We start from the raw sequence: 17278 nt of genomic DNA, 5'->3' as shown, positions 1-17278 counted from the left end.
GGGGGAGGGAAAATTAGAGATCCATCCTTATGGAAGTTGCCCTGTACCCCAGGCTCACTTGGGGTCGGGAGAGGGGCCCATATTGCAGCCATCGCTGATCTGGCTATATTGAGTTTGTTCTGTGGCCTCAGATCCAGGTATTTGAAGATGGAGCAGATACTACTTCCCCAGAGACACCTGATTCTTCTGCCTCAAAGGTCCTCAAAAGAGGTAACAGCCACCCAGTTAAATTGCTTTTTCACATCCAGGAGTCCTCAGGACTTCTTCCCAGAATACAGGGCCACAGTGGATCCTGAGATTTCTCCATCCCCACCATACTCCCTTGTTACATCTCTTCTACCCCACCACAATGATCTCTGCCCCTACCCCCATATACAAACACATGCTTTGTTTCTGTTTGCTTCCTACAGAGGGAACTGACTCAGCTGCGAAGACCAGCAAACTGGTGAGTGGTTGGGGGTAGGAGTGGGGAGTAATAGAAAGAGGGGAAGGAGAAAGAGAGGAGGGAGACTAATGCTAGATAGATAGAAATAGTAGGTGAGTAAACGGAGTTAGCCTTCCAGTCTCCAACCTCCCTGGAAGCTTTCTGGGTATGAGCTGCTGCTTTAGGGGTAAAGGTGGTAGCATGGAAAAACTGTTAGGGCCCAGATGTTTAGAGTCAAAAGGGGCCGAGGCTAGGAGTGATAGGGAAGATAGGTCTGACCCTAGTAGTGTTGTTGCCAACTTCCTGTCTTATGGTACCCAAGGCTGCCAGGCTCTAAAAGGACAGAGGGTAGGGGTAAGGTGAGAACTAGAGGAAGAAGGAGTCCTCCTGTTTGCAAACGAATGGTAAGGAGCTGTGCCTACTGCTGCCTATTTTAGGCTGTATGCAGAGGGCCTGTTCTAATTCTCCTGCACTGCTCTGCGCAGGGTATATGAGGGTGGGGATTCAGATTCTCCACTTTCTCTGGGCCAGGGTGTGGACAGCCTGGAATCTGATCCTTGAGGGACCCCTCATCTCACTTACCAGGACTTGGCAGTGACCTGACTTCCCCCTTTACCTGTGTGTACCTGAGTTGGTCTTAACACCTACACCCAGGATGTCTGGCCAGCTAGTCACACTGTGGCGTTTGTTCTCTAACTCTGCCCTTTCCTACTCCTCATGCAGCGGGGACTGAAGCCTAAGAAGGTGGTGTGTTTACTATTTGTGACTGGGTGGGTGAGGGCCATGAGCCTCCTCCCCAGCTGTCCTGCATGTCCTTGGGCTGCTGCATGCATGTGTGTGTGACCTTGGGGCTGGGATGGCCAGAGGAAATGGCAGCCTTGGCTTTCAGAGTTCCTTTGAGGGATGCAGGGACATCAGGCTCAGTACCAGGCTCAGATGGCACTCATTAGAGATGATTTCTGCACCTATTTGCCCCTCTCCCCACTGCCTTAGGACTTCCCATCAGACACTCCAAACATTTGACTGTGAATGTAAAGCAGCAGCATGGAGTACAGCATTTACTGGACTACATTACTGGGTTTTCAGCTCAAGTTTGGGGGCAGTGGGAGGAAACACTGGGAGGCTAGGTGAAAGTACCAGGTGAGATGATTGGGCAAGGAGGCAGGAGGCCAGGGAGAACAGTCCTGAGTTGGAAAGCCTGATAGTCCATGTGCCTCCCTCTGGGTGGGCACTGCCGTGGATGCCCACCCTCACACTGCTCCACTAGTCTTTCCCTGCCTCTTCCTTCCTCTGGTGGTGTGCTTGAGGCCCAGCCCTTGCAGACTTTCATCAGCCATCACTGAATGGGGCTCAACTGTGCCACCCCCAGACTCTTTTGAACTCCTAAGTCGCTGCCATGACCACTTCCTCACACCAGCCCCTGCCTTGGGCTTGTGCCCGGGCTATCTCTGACGTGCTTGTGCCTGTCTGACCTGTATGTACTGTGCTGTATGTATGGTTCTGTGATTTCCTTGTCGCCAATGGTCTCAGGCCCTTATGACCTGCATGGAGAGCTACTGGATCGGGGCAGTGGGTGGGGAGAGGAAAACATCTTTTCAATTCCTGGTTGTTAGTGGGTCCTCATTTTGGAGTCTTGCCACGGAAGAGACCACATACTGGTACTTGCTCTGAGGTCCTGGCTCAGGTGGGAGTGGAGATGTGAGAAGGAAAATCATGCTGTAAAGGATGCTGGACCAGTTACAAGGTCATAGAACAGTGGCTTCTTCCCTTGGTTTTTGTCTCCTGTTGGGGCTCCCATCTTGCCTCAGGCCCCTGAATAGAGAAGAGCATGGACCTGCAGTCTGATATCGTTGGAGGAGTTCTCATCACAGGCTGACCTGACCTGGGCGGGGCCTGAGTCATGTCTGAATGCTGGGGTTTTGGCAGCTGCCTGGGGAAATGTGGCAAAGCCCAGCATAGACTGCCTGTGCTGGGATGCGGGGCCTTCTTTGCTCCTGGTGCGACGTGCCAGTCAAATAGTCAAGTCCGTAGCCAGATCTTCCTCTCCAGTGGTCCTCTCATAGCAGACCACTTAGCCCAGGGCCCTGCTCTCACCCTGTGGGGAATGGAGAGCTAGCACTAGAACCAAAAACAAAGGAACTTTGAAGGGGAGGGCAGAAGAGAACCCAGATGTCTCTAAAAGGTGTCCACTCCCTTCTGGAAGGCCTTTAGAGACAGGCTTTAATCCCCCTTCAACCAGGGGAGGGTTGGGATAGGAGCCAAACTGTCATTAGAGCTACTGCTGAATATTCCCCAGGGTTTCTTAGTGTCATTGTTGCCCCTCAGAGCGGATGCTGTCACAGGAGGGGTGTTCTGGGTAAGGGCGTTGTCTTGTGTGTGTAAAAGACAAGTGGAGTTGATGGGCTGTGGGCAGAGGGAAGTATATGAAAGAGGCTGAGGGAGCAATGAGGCTCCATGTCCCTGCCCAGTCATGCCCTGGCCCCAGAGAGTACCATTTCTGGGATGGCCCCTAGCCCAGTTTCTTGGAGCAGACTCTTGGGGATGGGGTGGGGGAGGGATGGGGAGGGAAGAATCAGAACCTGTTCTTTGGAAGAAGAAGCAGGGCGGGTTCTGCGCAGGACTTTATCCAGTCATGTGGGGGAGGAGGAGCCAGCAGAGCCTGGCGGTTGCTAGGTGACCGTGGAGCAGTGGCTCCACCCCCACGGATCAGAGGAGGGTGGGTGCATGACGTCAGGTGGAGCCGGTGCTGCGGCCACTGAGGCTGCCATCAGCCTTAGCTGGTGAACTGGGCCTGGCGCCTCTCCGGTGCCTGCCGGAGCCAGGCTGACCCACTGCGCACCTGCGGGGGCTTCTGCGTCTGAGCCACAGCCATTTGCAGGCTGGGAAGCAGTCCGGCAGAGAAGCTGAGGCTGCATTGTTGGGATTTGATGCACTAATCTCCTGTCTCCGCCGCCTTTCCCTCTGTTCGGTCTTTTTCCCTCCCTCCCTTCGTCTGTCCTTCCTCTGTGTGTTTGTCCATCCTCCTCTGTCCCTCCTTCTCTTTCCTCTCCTGGCTTTCTTTGGTTTTCTGCAATGATGAGACAGGCACCGACAGCCCGAAAGGTACTCTTGCTTGCTCTGGTCCTGCTGCCGGGTTGCCAGGGCGATGGTGGCAGCAGGCTGCTGGGGTGGGGGTGGGGGCTGATTGACTTCATCTGTCTACCTGGTTGGGGGAGGAGGGTGGGGTTGAAGGTGGGGGGCAGGGAGAGGTGTGTGTCACTGCCATGCCCCACACGCTGGAAATTTGCTCCCTGCTCTGCCTGATTTGGCCTCTGACTGAGTGTGTTCTGGGCCTTGTACCCAGTAGCCTCACAACCGTGGGGTTCAGGCAGCTTTTGCTGCAAACTGCCTCTGGGAGTTTCCTGCGAGAGGATTTGGGAAGCAGGTCCCTATGTCTTCATGTCTTTAGCAGGACTACCTCACCCTTATCCTTTGCTAGGATGCCTCTTGGTTGTACTCCCAGCATCCCTCCCCCACCAGGGTGTGTATTAAGGGGCTTTCCCAGGGTGGGATGGGGACCCTGGAGGTTTTTGACCCTCAGCTATGGAGGCTAAACTCAGGGTAGGAGGGGTGGGCGTTGGCCTCCTTGGACTCAACGTCTCCTAGAAGCAGGGTCTAGGCCAAATCTATCTTTGCTGGAGCTATGAGACTCTGGGTAGCAAGAACATAATTTGGGAGTCAAGATTAATCATGTGTTTTAGTTTAGGGCAGTAGTTTATTTATGCTGCTGCCCACTGCCATGTCCTTTCTTGCAGCTGGGTGGGGTTACTTTGCTGAGCTCTGGGCTTCTGGTTAATGCAGTATTCATGGTTCTGTCACCTGAGCCCTCTGCCCTAGGGATGGAGACTGCTGCAGGATCTGGCCCTGGGGAATGGGGTAGGGTAGAGAGGATGGCTGCCTTAGGGGCCTGATCCCCTCTGCTGGGGTCGTATCCCTCACTTCTGGACTTCTAGCATCACTCTGGTCACACAGTATTTCTAGGGAGTCTTCTGTAGAGTCTAGCACTTAAAGGAAAGGGCTGACCTGGGAAAGTCCTTGGGAGTGGTGGGTGGGTGGGGCCTCTGGCTCTGGGCTGGAGTGCCAGAAGGACTAATCTCTGGGGACCTCTACCAGCTGCTGCCTTTGGTCTCCTGTGGCTTAGCCTAGGAGACGGGGATTTCTGGGATATCCAGGGTGTTCAAAGGGGTGAGGTCTGCAAGGGTTGGGCATAAGTGGGACAAGGAGCCAATGGGGGAACAGGAGTTCCGAGTTCTTGGCGTGGGAACAAGGTAATTCACTGGAGGGGAAAAAAGGACGGGGTGGGGATGGGAGTGGGTAAGCAGCTAACTGTAGCCCCATTCCTGGTACTTCTTCTGCTCTCATTGCTGTCCCTTCTGCTGTCTGTCTTTCTGCCATTATCCTTTCTTTCCTGACTACTTCTCCTCTGGCTCCTGTTGCCTGTCCAGACCACAACTCGGCGGCCCAAGGTGAGAAAAAAAAAAAAAAGCCTCTGTACAAGCCACTGCTGAGTGTAGACACACATTTCAGGCATGTGCATGTGTGTGGGCATGTGTATGAGCAAGTAGAAGTTGGTCACGGTGCATCCTGGGTTCTCTTTTTCAGAGGAGTGAGGGGACTGAGGGTAGTGACAGGCCTCTCCTGCAAAAATGACTTCTCAGGAGAGTGTATGGGCCAGTAGCCTGAATGCAAAAGAGATATGAGAGTGGTTGTGGTTAATCAGGGCTGGCTTTCTTCAAAAAGGGCATTTTGACCAGTTTTGATGCATGAATGGGGGTAGAAGTTGGAAAAAAGGTAAAGAACTTGGCAGTGTCAACGTCAGGGGATAAGGAGCTGGGGGTGTCTGTGGGTAGCATGTGGTCTCTGAATGTCAGCCCACCAGGAATGCTTCAGGGCTCAGTACTTCAAGGGAGAGCACTGGACAGGCCTGTCTGCTCCAGGGCCTGGGGCTTCAGAGAGCTCCTCTGCCTCAGCCCCACAGGGCCTGGGTAGATACTGCCTGATTAGAGCCCCTCTGTCTTGGGGGGAGGGAGATGACAGAAGGTTGGCTGTACTGACCGTGTTTCAAGGGGGAGCCTAGGAGTACAACTTTCAGTCTGGCCCTTTTACCTGCAGGGTCCCCTAAAGTAGACCAAGGGAGGGAGAATCAGCTCAACTTCCAAAGAGTGGGATACAGAGCTTGGTACCTGCACTCTTAGCCCAGAATTCTCTGGGAACATGGAAGTTAGAGAACAAACTCCAGTTTGTTCTTTTGCTCTGGGAATGACATTGGGGTACTTTTTCTTCCTGGGGGAAGAGGGTACAGGCCCAGAGCAATGATAGGACTGGGAGTATTTGGAAATTGCCAGAATGATCACAACTGGGTCATAGAGGGGAGGTCTGGGGAGTAAGGGATTCTGCTGTAAGTGGGTAGTGCCAGAGCTGGGAGGAATGTGGGGTCAGTGCCAAGGGAGGAGCATTATAATCTTATGTCTTCTTCTATCACTTCCTCCCTCTCCCCTCTGCCTGCCTCCTGTGCCTCCCCCGTCCTTTGTCACCATTTCTGACTTTGTCATTTTTCCTCTCTCCTTCACTTTCCTTCTCTGTTCTCACTGTGCTTTGATATTCTCTCTCACTGTCTTTTTCCTTCTCTGTCTCCTTTCCTTGACATATTCTCATATTGTGTCTCTCACCACCCCTGTTCTTTTTCTGGTCTGCCCCTGCCCTCTCTGAATAGCCCACCCGCCCAGCCAGTACTGGGGTGGCTGGGGCCAGTAGCTCCCTGGGCCCCTCTGGCTCAGCATCAGCAGGTGAGCTGAGCAGCAGTGAGCCCAGCACCCCAGCTCAGACTCCCCTGGCAGCACCCATCATCCCCACACCGGCTCTCACCTCTCCTGGAGCAGCACCCCCATTGCCTTCCCCCTCCAAGGTAAGGACTGGGGTTGGAGTGAACAAGAACCAAGATACAGAGGGGGCCTATGACCCTGGGAAGGATCTTGGAAATTTTCCAGGGTTGGGGGAGACCCAGAATTTGGATCAGCAGCGTGGGGACATAGCATATGGTTAACCTGTCATTGATTTGGCTACCCTTTCTTTCTCTCCTTCTTCCACACCTGCCCCTTATGCATTGGTCTTTTCTCAGATGTTTATATGCCACTTGCTTTTGACCCTGGGGCTCTAGAATGGTGTTTGCATACAGTCTTGTCCCTTTGCTCCAGCTCAACCTTGGTGGGAGGAGGGGGAGGCTGTGCACTCACTGAGGGGTTTCTCCTTTGTAGGAGGAGGAGGGGCTGAGGGCCCAGGTACGGGATCTGGAGGAGAAACTGGAGACCCTGCGGTTGAAACGGGCAGAAGACAAGGCAAAGCTAAAAGAGCTGGAGAAACATAAGATCCAGCTGGAGCAGGTGCAGGAATGGAAGAGCAAAATGCAGGAGCAGCAGGCGGACCTGCAACGACGCCTCAAGGAGGCGCGGAAGGTGGGACTTGGGGTGAAAGGGGCTGGCTGGGGAGCTTGGGACCCAAGCCACTGTACCAGTAACTGGGCCAGAGCCTAGAACATCCAGTGAGAAGGGGCACATGAGGCATCTCTCTGCTTGCACTCCCACCAACCTCCACTCCTCCTTAGGAAGCCAAAGAGGCACTGGAGGCGAAGGAACGTTACATGGAGGAGATGGCTGACACTGCTGATGCCATCGAGATGGCCACTCTGGACAAGGAGATGGCTGAAGAGCGGGCTGAGTCCCTGCAGCAGGAGGTGGAAGCATTGAAAGAACGTGTGGATGAGCTCACCACTGACTTAGAGATCCTCAAGGCTGAGATTGAAGAGAAGGGTAAGGGGCCAGGAGCTGCTGGGGGCCAAATGGTGGGGTTAGAACTATGTCTGAAAGTGTTAATGGTCTTCCCCAGGCTCAGATGGGGCAGCGTCCAGTTATCAGCTCAAGCAGCTCGAGGAGCAGAATGCCCGCCTAAAGGATGCCCTGGTGAGGTAGGATCCCCTCCCTGCTTGGCTCCGGAGCTCACTCTCCTGTCCCCAAACGTATCATAGCGCCCATTGCCAGTGATGTGGACACACACTTTCTCCCTTCTCCCTCCCTGCTTCCCCATAGGATGCGGGATCTTTCTTCCTCGGAGAAGCAGGAGCATGTGAAACTCCAGAAGCTCATGGAAAAGAAGAACCAAGAGCTGGAAGTTGTGAGGCAACAGCGGGAGCGTCTGCAGGAAGAGCTGAGCCAGGCGGAGAGCACCATCGATGAGCTCAAGGAGCAGGTCTGGGGACCCCAGCCTCTGGCCCAGAGGACCCCTCTCCAAGGTTGGTGCCTCTTTTTTCTAGGCACCTTTCAGCAGCCCTTTTCTCTGTTCCCTCCATGTAACACAGGTGGATGCTGCTCTGGGTGCTGAGGAGATGGTGGAGATGCTAACAGACCGGAACTTGAATCTAGAAGAGAAAGTGCGAGAGTTGAGAGAGACCGTGGGGGACTTGGTAAGAGAACAGACCCCAGATTTCCCACCCCGATGGAGGGTGTTTGGAAGACGCTTGCTGAAAGAGGGACTGACACATGACCCCTTTGAGCAGGGTGTGCGGTGAGTGGCCCCACCCTGACTTTCTACTCTGACTCTGCTTTTCCTTTGCCTCTACTGCCTTGGCATCTTCCAGGAAGCGATGAATGAGATGAACGATGAGCTGCAGGAGAATGCGCGTGAGACAGAACTGGAGCTGCGGGAGCAGCTGGACATGGCGGGCGCGAGGGTTCGGGAGGCCCAGAAGCGTGTAGAAGCAGCCCAGGAGACTGTTGCAGACTACCAGCAAACCATCAAGAAGTACCGCCAGCTGACCGCCCACCTTCAGGTGCCTCCGTACCCCCTGCTGTCCACTCATGATTGCCCAGGGCTCCCTCCTGCCCCAGCTGTGCCTCATTGTCTGTCTCTGCCCCCAGGATGTGAATCGGGAACTGACAAACCAGCAAGAAGCATCTGTGGAGAGGCAGCAGCAGCCACCCCCGGAGACTTTTGACTTTAAAATCAAGTTTGCTGAGACTAAGGCTCATGCCAAGGTCAAGAAAATGGATAGACCAGAGAGTGGGGAGTGTTGGGGCATCCAGCCTGGGTGTGGCCGTAGGCTGATCTGGAGTGGGGTTCTGGACTTCAGGTTGCTGGAGGAGGGGGTGCTTTGTGTGGTGGTTTGGAAGACTCCTGAAGCAGGGGACTTGGTGGAGCAAAGCATGGTGGCTCTGAGACTCTTTCCAGCCTGGCTGAGAGCCTGCTTCCCTGTCCACCTCACAGGCAATTGAGATGGAATTGAGGCAGATGGAGGTGGCCCAGGCCAACCGTCACATGTCCCTGCTTACAGCCTTCATGCCAGACAGCTTCCTTCGGCCAGGTGGGGACCATGACTGTGTCCTGGTGCTGCTGCTCATGCCTCGTCTCATTTGTAAGGTATGGCCAATCAATCTAATCACATGTTCAACAGGAATCTGTTGAACTTGCTGTGTGACGGGCATTGAGGATGCTGAGCGAAGATAGCAGCCAGCATCCCTGCTCATAAAGAGTTTATGATGTAGTGGAGGAATATAGTCAACAAAGTCGCAGAGGAATGTGTATTACAGATGGTGGGTTTTGATGAGGAGGTAGCTTCTTTGAGAGAGCATGGTCTGGGCTCTGATTTAGATGGGGTGGTGTCACTGAAGGAGTAACATTTGAGCTGAGACCCAGAAGATGACTAGGAACTAGTGGGGGAATAATTGTCAGGATAGAATTCAGGTAAAAGGGTAGCAGGAGCAGCAGTAGCTTTAAGGCAGGAAAGAGCTTGGGCCCACTGGCTCCACATTCCAAATCCTCATAACCACCGGTAATCACATCATTATCTTTTCCTTGTGTGAGACTCCCTGACTATCTAAGAGCCGTTTCTGCTTTTCTCCTCCACGTGTGTCCATGCTCCCGACGTAGTTGCTCAGTTTTGTGTCCTGTATTCCCGAGTCTGTGTTCTCTATCCTCTTCTCTGAGCCCCAGGTCCCTGGTGCTTCTTCCCACAGGCAGAGCTGATCCGGAAGCAGGCCCAGGAGAAGTTTGAACTAAGCGAAAACTGTTCAGAGAGGCCTGGGCTCCGAGGAGCTGCAGGGGAGCAGCTCAGCTTTGCTGCTGGGCTGGTGTACTCACTGAGTCTATTGCAGGCCACACTCCACCGCTATGAGCAGTAAGTGATCCCTGGCCCCACTCTAGGGCCGCAGGCTGAGATTGGATAGAACCGACATTGCCTGGCAGGCCTTGGCCTCAGAGGACCCTTCTCTGGTCTCTAGCGCCCTCTCTCAGTGCAGTGTGGACGTGTATAAGAAGGTTGGCAGCCTCTACCCTGAGATGAGTGCCCACGAGCGCTCCTTGGATTTCCTCATTGAGCTGCTACACAAGGATCAGCTGGATGAGACTGTCAACGTAGAGCCTCTCACTAAGGCCATCAAGTACTACCAGGTCTGGGGCAAGAGTTCAGGCTTGGCATAGGAGGGAGGGAAGGTTTTTCCTGGTAGGGCTGTTGGCAGCATAGCCAAGGTTGTCTGTCCCCAGCTGGCTGCCTATGGCTTGACTTGCTCTTAGAGGAGCTTGCCTGAGGATCCAGTTCCCTGGGGGTTTCAGATTCTCCTGTACCTCTGGAGTCCCATGATGACTGGGGCTCCATTTACAGTTTGGGAAGAATTCTCCGTCCTTCCAAGACCTAATGATTGCCTGTTGCTCTGTCATTTCCCCTCAGCATCTGTACAGTATCCATCTTGCTGAACAGCCCGAGGACAGTACCATGCAGCTGGCTGACCACATTAAGGTAAAGGTTCTGGGCCAGTGGTTGAGCCCCCTGTAGATATCAGAAATGGAGGACATCAGATCAAGAGATCTGGCCCTCAAGAGGTGTCACATAAGACTGGAACAAGGTCAGATCAGGGAAGCCAGAGAACGAACATCTTTATGGGGGTCAGTGGAGGGTGGGGACTTCTTAGAGATGGATGGTGATGGTGCAGAAGGGCTCCTGTTGGGGGCTGACAACCACATGCATCTATCCTTACAGTTCACCCAGAGTGCCCTTGACTGCATGAGCGTAGAGGTGGGACGGCTGCGTGCCTTCTTGCAGGTGAGAGCACAGTTTGATCTCTTGGACCTCCTCCTCCTCCTTGTTAACCCCTGCCTCCTCTCCTCCAGCCCTAATGCTGACTTGGTTCCCCGTCCGTTTCATATTCTCTGAGTAGGGTGGACAGGAGGCTTCAGATATTGCCCTCCTGCTCCGGGACCTGGAAACATCATGTAGTGACATCCGCCAGTTCTGCAAGAAGATCCGAAGGCGAATGCCAGGGACAGATGCTCCTGGGATCCCAGCTGCACTGGCCTTTGGACCACAGGTTTAGGGCAGCGATGGGGGGAAGGAAAGGAAGCTGAGTAGAACCAGGAAGGGCTTAGAGTGTCAAGATCTGGATCTGGTCAGGGAACAAGAATGGTTTTAAGGTAACTGGGAACTGTGGTGCTGGACTCCGGGTGGGCTCCTGACTCTGGGCTGTTGCACAGGTGTCCGACACACTCCTAGACTGCAGGAAACACTTGACGTGGGTGGTGGCTGTGCTGCAGGAGGTGGCAGCTGCTGCCGCCCAGCTCATTGCCCCACTGGCAGAGAACGAGGGACTGCCTGTGGCTGCCCTGGAGGAGCTGGCTTTCAAAGCAAGCGAGCAGGTAGGCCTGGACGGCAGGGCAGACATGGTGGGGAAGTGATATGGCCAGTGTGAGATTTTCACTACTGCCCTCGGCTCCTGTAGATCTACGGTACCCCCTCCAGCAGCCCCTATGAGTGTCTGCGCCAGTCGAGCAACATCCTCATCAGTACCATGAACAAACTGGCCACGGCCATGCAGGAGGGAGAGTATGATGCAGAGCGGCCCCCCAGCAAGGTGGGTGGGGAGCTCTGTGGAGGGGCTTCGGGGGCTCAGGGGAACAGGACTTGGCAGAGCTGCTGCTGGTTGTGGAAGGACCAGCTCCTCCTGGGGGAGGCGGGAGCGGGGAATCCAGAGGGCACTGCCCTGCTTAGAAGGCAAGGTTTTCCCTGTGCCCAGCTCTCTCTGGAAGGAGAATGTTGGTGACCTCCTCTCACTACCCCTGCCTCTGCTCTCGCTTGACCCCTAGCCTCCCCCAGTTGAGCTGCGGGCTGCAGCCCTTCGTGCAGAGATCACTGATGCTGAAGGCCTGGGCTTGAAGCTTGAAGATAGAGAGACAGTTATCAAGGAGTTGAAGAAGTCACTCAAAATCAAGGTGAGGGTGTAGGGTAGGCTCAGGAGCTAGGGGACTGGGAAGTATGCTGAGGTACAGGTCAGCACTGAGTGTTGGGGATCTCCTGGGGCTGAGACCGGTTGAGGGTTGAGGGGAGAAGTGGCGCCTGTATCAGTGTGGGGAACAGCTGTGGGCCTTTAGGAGCTTTCTGGTTCGTGCTCTGTCACAGGTCCCTGGGGGCCCTGGGAGGATGTAAAGGAGGGTGTAAGGGAACTGGACACTCTGACCTTCGCCAGGGGGAGGAACTAAGTGAGGCCAACGTGCGGCTAAGCCTCTTGGAGAAGAAGCTGGACAGTGCTGCCAAGGATGCAGATGAGCGCATCGAGAAAGTCCAGACTCGCCTGGAGGAGACCCAGGCACTGCTGCGGAAGAAGGAGAAGTCAGGCACCTTCCCTGGGCCCTTGCTTATTCCACCCCTCCACTCTGCCAGCCAGTCTCCCTCCTAACTCATCCCCCTATCCAGGCCCTATCAGAGTGAGACTCTCCCCAGGGGAGCGGATGCCATCTCCTTTCCCCACTGCCAACACCATTGTGTCACCCCAGTCATATCATGTGCTGCTCCTGGCTCCTCACCAGCAGGGCTACTCCAAGGACCTGTCTGGACTGAGAAATGGGGACGGGGCTCTGGGGAAAGGGCATTGCCTAAGCCCGGATTTCTTTTTCACAGAGAGTTTGAGGAGACGATGGATGCACTCCAGGCTGACATTGACCAGCTAGAGGCAGAGAAGGCAGAGCTAAAGCAGCGGCTGAACAGCCAGTCGAAGCGCACGATTGAGGGGCTCCGGGGGCCCCCTCCCTCGGGTATTGCTACCCTGGTCTCTGGCATTGCTGGTGGTGAGTGCAGTGGGACAGGCACCATTGGTGCAGAGGAGATTGAATGGCCTCCCTCCTGTCCTTGGCCTCAGTTTGACTTCTACCCGTCTCTTACTGGACGTTCAGCCAGGAATGTGCTCGCCCAGTTTCACTCTGGCAGTTTTTCACCAAGTTTTTACTTCTCCTGAAGATATGTGCAGAGGTTTCCACCCCCCGCCGCTCCCCCAGCCCTGATCAAGGTGGGCCATTACCAACTTGTCAGTGGACCTCAGAATTACCATAACAGTTAGACTGTAGCATATGTCCCTTTTGGACCTGCAGTCTGGCCTTTCTGTCCCAGCCCTATATCCCAGAGGGTCATCAGCCTGCAGCAGATTGGGCTGACTCTGCTGCCGTATCCAGCCATGCCTGGTTCCTGCACTCGATTGCTCCTCTGCTTACACTTTGCATTTCCCCCTACTGAATTCACATGGCTTTACTCCATGGTGTGGTTGTCTGTCCCCTTGCTGACTTCTCCCACTTGGGGCTTGTGTACTGACCTCTGCCTGGTCTCCAGTGTGGTCAGGGCTCCTTACCTGGAGTTTTTCTGGTTATTGGGCCCAGGCTCCCCAGTTTTCCTGGATCATGGAGGTGGCTACTGCCATGTTAGTTCTCATCTGCTCTATAGTTTTTCAGTTTCTTACCTCCAGAAGACAGACTTCTTGCCCTAAAGCCCTCAAGATCTCTAGCGCTCCCCTGCTATGCCTGTCTTGTCACCTGGCCTCACCCAGGGTCTTGTTCTCATCAAAGCCCCCCTCACTGGTGCCTCTTGATCTTGGGAGGTGACCAAGTACCTTGTTGACTTTGGACTCCTGTGGTACAGTGGGCTCTTGTTCTTTGGGGAAGGGGTCTCCAGAAGTTACCAAGTTGTGTTGTTTTGGCACAGTCTTTTTAAACATACCGGTTCAGACTTACAAAATTTCCCACCAAAAAGAGTGTCTTTTGCCTCAGAACAGTGGGGAACCCAAGGAGCAGGAATGTGGCTGCTTCTTCAACTTCAGCTTTGCTGCTGTGGGAAACTAGGGTGCAGACATCTCAGGGTCTTGGGAGCATCCCCTCTGCCCTTCTTGGAGATGGAATATGAGGCAGGGAGGCTGGAACGCCACATGCCCCAAGTGCTTCCTCCACGCACACCCCCACTGCTGTTCTTCCTTATGCTCTGCACCCCGTCTCATGGCCTTATTCCTCTTTCTTATCTTTCCTTCACACGTATTTGCTCATACCCCAGATGCAGAGGGCAGAGGCAGGGTCTTATTAGAGGAGGAGTGATTAGGGTTTCCCTGTAGGTTGTGACCAGCATTCCTCTGGTGTGACCCCTTAGCCCCAAATTGTCTAACTCCTCTCTCCTCTCTTCCTGCTCCCCCATGGGCTATTCCGATCACAGAAGAACAGCAGCGAGGTAGAGACCCGCCCTGGTGGGGGGTTACCGGGGCTGTGGGAACCCACCCTGGTGGGGGTTACCAGCCTGGGGGAGCAGGATAAGGCTCCCCCCTTGGGAGCAAGCAGGACTGGAGGTGGGAGTGGATAAGGAGAGGGGTTGAGTGGAGATGGGGCCCATCTTCAGCCCTCTCCACTTGGAGCTGATGGCATTTGTCTTGGTACACACAGGAGGCACCCCTGGGCAGGCTCCAGGGTCTGTTGCAGGCCCTGGGCTGGTGAAGGATTCACCCCTGCTGCTGCAGCAGATCTCTGCCATGAGGCTACATATCTCCCAGTTACAGCATGAGAATAGCATCCTCAAGGTGAGTTGTTCACAAGGAGGACTGGGGTGCAGGTGGAGCCCCCCCTGCCCCATTGATGATAGATGGCAGGGCCTTCTGTCACCTCTCACTGCCATTCCTCTTCTTTCCTTCACAGGGAGCCCAGATGAAGGCGTCCTTAGCAGCCCTGCGCCCCCTGCATGTGGCAAAGCTCTCACCCCATGAGGGCCCTGATAGTGAGCTAACAGCTGGAGCGCTGTATCGTAAGACCAGCCAGCTGTTGGAGACGTTGAATCAACTGAGCACGCACACCCACGTAGTAGATATCACTCGTACCAGCCCTGGTATGGAGCCACCAACCCCTGAGATTAATAATATACCCCCTCCCTTTGCCCCAGGGCTGTAACCCCTACCCAGGCAGCTGCCATACTGTAGAGGCTCTTCCTGGCATTGCTTTTTGGCCTCAGTGTTCAATTTGCTTGATTCACCCATTACGTACCTGCTCCATGAGAAGGTCTAGTATCTTCACTTTCTGACTCTTAATCCAGTACAGCTGCCTGCTTGGGCCTTGGTGGGCCTCACTAGCCTTCCCTCCCCACAGCTGCCAAGAGCCCGTCGGCCCAGCTCCTGGAGCAGGTGGCTCAGCTCAAGTCCTTAAGTGACACCATCGAGAAACTCAAGGTTAGCTCAGACCCTGCCCTTCCTCAGTCTACAGAGTTTGCTTCATAGTGGTCCCTGGTGGAATCCTTAGCACATTTGTTTCCACAGGCACTCCCATATTTCCTCTGAGCCCAGCCCTGTGATAAGAGGTAGAGGGCAAGGTGGGGTTCCTGCTTTGGAAGCTCACTGTCTCGGTGCAGACAGAAGACAGATTCTCATCAACAAAATGGGTTGAGCTAGGATCATCTTAAGAGTGTGTGGTTTGGGTGCAGCTTCTTCAGTGCTGAGATCACTGTGGGGTAGAATGGTTGCGGATGGCTTCCCAGGGGCTGTAGAATCTGAGTTGGACCTTAAAGGATAAGGATCTGTAAAGTAAGGATATTGGATGGGGTTGGCGGTGAGAGCAAAAGTATGATGACAGAGAGGACCAGGTCCCTGCCCCCTGATATTAGTGTCCCTGTGAAGCCAGGGAGATACTGGGCTAGCCTGTGGGGGTCCCCTCAATGAACCCTTGTTCCACTCCTTGCCAGGATGAGGTCCTTAAGGAGACCGTATCTCAGCGCCCTGGAGCCACAGTCCCCACTGACTTTGCCACTTTCCCTTCATCAGCCTTCCTCAGGGTAAGAGGGAGCATCGGGGGGAGGATGGGCAGTATTGAGGGTTCACGCGGGTCCTTCCCCTCTCCTCCAGAATATGAAGAGGGCTTTGGGGTCTCAGGTCCAACAACTACACAACATGAGTTGCCTGGCCAAGTCTTACTTATAAGGGACTCAAGAGTGCTTGCAGTGCTTCCAGAAATTCAGTATTTTAGCAGTTAAACATCTATGATTTTTGACACCAGGAGAGACTCAAAACTCCCTTGTCAGACTATGTACCTCAATTCTGATTTGAAATATGTGGTCACCATAGTTTAGGATCCTCAAAGCCTATCTCACAGGGACTGCCTTAGTCTCCATGCTCAGAGGCCTTGTGAGTGGCACACAGCTCAGGTGACCTCTTCCCCTTGCCAACTCCCAGGCCAAGGAGGAGCAGCAGGACGACACTGTCTACATGGGCAAAGTGACCTTCTCGTGCGCAGCTGGCCTTGGACAGCGACACCGGCTGGTGCTGACCCAGGAGCAGCTGCACCAGCTTCATGGTCGCCTCATCTCCTAAGTGCTCCTTCTCCTCTCCCACACCCACCCCTTGCCCCATCCACTTCTACCCTCAGCCCTCCTGGTGCCACTCTGCCTGATGCACAGCCACCTCAGTTAGTCCCCATTGTAGAACCGTGTGTGTACAGCTGTTCCTGCCCTACTCAGCTTCACTTCTGCCAGTCAGTGCCCTGCTCCTGCCCCTCGACTTGGGTTCCCCTATTTCCATTCCCTGGCCTCTGCCAGAATTTGCTGTTCAGCTGTTCCCTCCTTCCTGAGGGGCCTCAGGGCATGTGGGGGGTAGGCTGAGACCCCACCACCAAAGGTTCAGTGAGGTCCCCATGATAGAGGACTTCACCCCTTGATTAAAGCAACTTCTGCTTCAGTGCTTTCTGTGTGTTGTTGGGAGTGGGACTTGGGCCTTTCAGCTCAGAGTGGGAGTGGAGAAGAAGGGATGCTGAGGAGGCTTTGGCTGTGCCAAATTTGAGAGGCACAGCCTCTCAAACGATAGAATGTTCATGTGCAATAAGTTACTGTGAACAAGGGGGAAAGGGCTGGACCAAGGGTTTGGCACCTAAGTTCATCTTCAGTTAGGAGAGCTGGGACTTAGGCTCAGCTACCCAACCTCCATGTGTCTCTCAACCAGTTCTTTAGTCTGTTTCTGAATCACAGCATGGAAAGAATGATACCTTACAGGGTTGCTGTGAAGGCTAAATGAGATAATGCACATGGGCTTCTAGCACCGTGCCTGGTGCATGGCAGGCTTTCTTCTCTTCCCCAGTACACGCACCTGCAACACTGCTTTATGCCAGGAAGCCTCTCTTTCCATTGTAATCGTTAGTTAACCCATCTGTCACTCACTTTAGACAAACAGAGTTCCAACAAGATGTCTTTTATTTCTTCATCCCCCCAAACACAGGAGAAGAGTACACATTTGGGGAAGAGAACTGTGAGTTTCATTTCGAAAATGAGTTTGAGGTGCTTGTGAGAATGCCCGAGTGCAGATGGCCATTGGCAGTTGGAGCCAGCTGGGTCTGGAGCTTAGGGAAGTCTAGGTTGGAGATACAGATAGGGGAACGAGCTGTGTCAGTGGTGGTTGGAGATTTGGATGAGGTGTAGTGTCTTAGTTCAGGTTCCTCAGAAAATCGAGGCGGAGGCAAAGCTGAAGTGCTAGTGCTTAAGGCAGCTGCAATCCCCAAGCA

At 54.2% G+C, this 17278-nt stretch overlaps 1 protein-coding gene across 5 annotated transcripts in view; it reads left to right on the top strand.

Annotated features, from left to right (window-relative positions):
- Window positions 1–16461, top strand: part of DCTN1 (dynactin subunit 1) — a 30936-nt gene extending 14475 nt beyond the window's left edge. For 2 of the 5 annotated variants that reach the window (XM_049651743.1, XM_049651742.1), the window contains exons 3-30: window positions 132–210; window positions 411–445; window positions 4909–4929; window positions 6177–6368; window positions 6718–6915; window positions 7065–7269; window positions 7346–7424; window positions 7546–7705; window positions 7815–7919; window positions 8094–8285; window positions 8374–8490; window positions 8720–8872; window positions 9469–9629; window positions 9733–9901; window positions 10179–10247; window positions 10488–10550; window positions 10666–10815; window positions 10979–11140; window positions 11224–11355; window positions 11588–11713; window positions 11968–12110; window positions 12399–12565; window positions 13968–13982; window positions 14192–14325; window positions 14441–14627; window positions 14885–14964; window positions 15474–15563; window positions 15961–16461. In XM_049651743.1, coding sequence (XP_049507700.1) covers window positions 132–210; window positions 411–445; window positions 4909–4929; window positions 6177–6368; window positions 6718–6915; window positions 7065–7269; window positions 7346–7424; window positions 7546–7705; window positions 7815–7919; window positions 8094–8285; window positions 8374–8490; window positions 8720–8872; window positions 9469–9629; window positions 9733–9901; window positions 10179–10247; window positions 10488–10550; window positions 10666–10815; window positions 10979–11140; window positions 11224–11355; window positions 11588–11713; window positions 11968–12110; window positions 12399–12565; window positions 13968–13982; window positions 14192–14325; window positions 14441–14627; window positions 14885–14964; window positions 15474–15563; window positions 15961–16098 — 3522 coding nt within the window. In that variant the 3' untranslated portion in view covers window positions 16099–16461. The remainder of the gene's footprint in view (window positions 1–131; window positions 211–410; window positions 446–4908; window positions 4930–6176; window positions 6369–6717; window positions 6916–7064; window positions 7270–7345; window positions 7425–7545; window positions 7706–7814; window positions 7920–8093; window positions 8286–8373; window positions 8491–8719; window positions 8873–9468; window positions 9630–9732; window positions 9902–10178; window positions 10248–10487; window positions 10551–10665; window positions 10816–10978; window positions 11141–11223; window positions 11356–11587; window positions 11714–11967; window positions 12111–12398; window positions 12566–13967; window positions 13983–14191; window positions 14326–14440; window positions 14628–14884; window positions 14965–15473; window positions 15564–15960) is intronic. The other 3 variants (XM_049651739.1, XM_049651738.1, XM_049651740.1) reach the window with 3 other exon arrangements.
- Window positions 16462–17278: the final 817 nt, after the last annotated feature.

Source organism: Panthera uncia (assembly GCF_023721935.1).
Source record: "Panthera uncia isolate 11264 chromosome A3 unlocalized genomic scaffold, Puncia_PCG_1.0 HiC_scaffold_11, whole genome shotgun sequence".
Taxonomy (NCBI): Eukaryota; Metazoa; Chordata; class Mammalia; order Carnivora; family Felidae; genus Panthera; species Panthera uncia.
The sequence above is the reverse complement of the archived record's forward strand: the minus strand, read 5'-3'. Positions and strand labels throughout refer to the sequence as shown.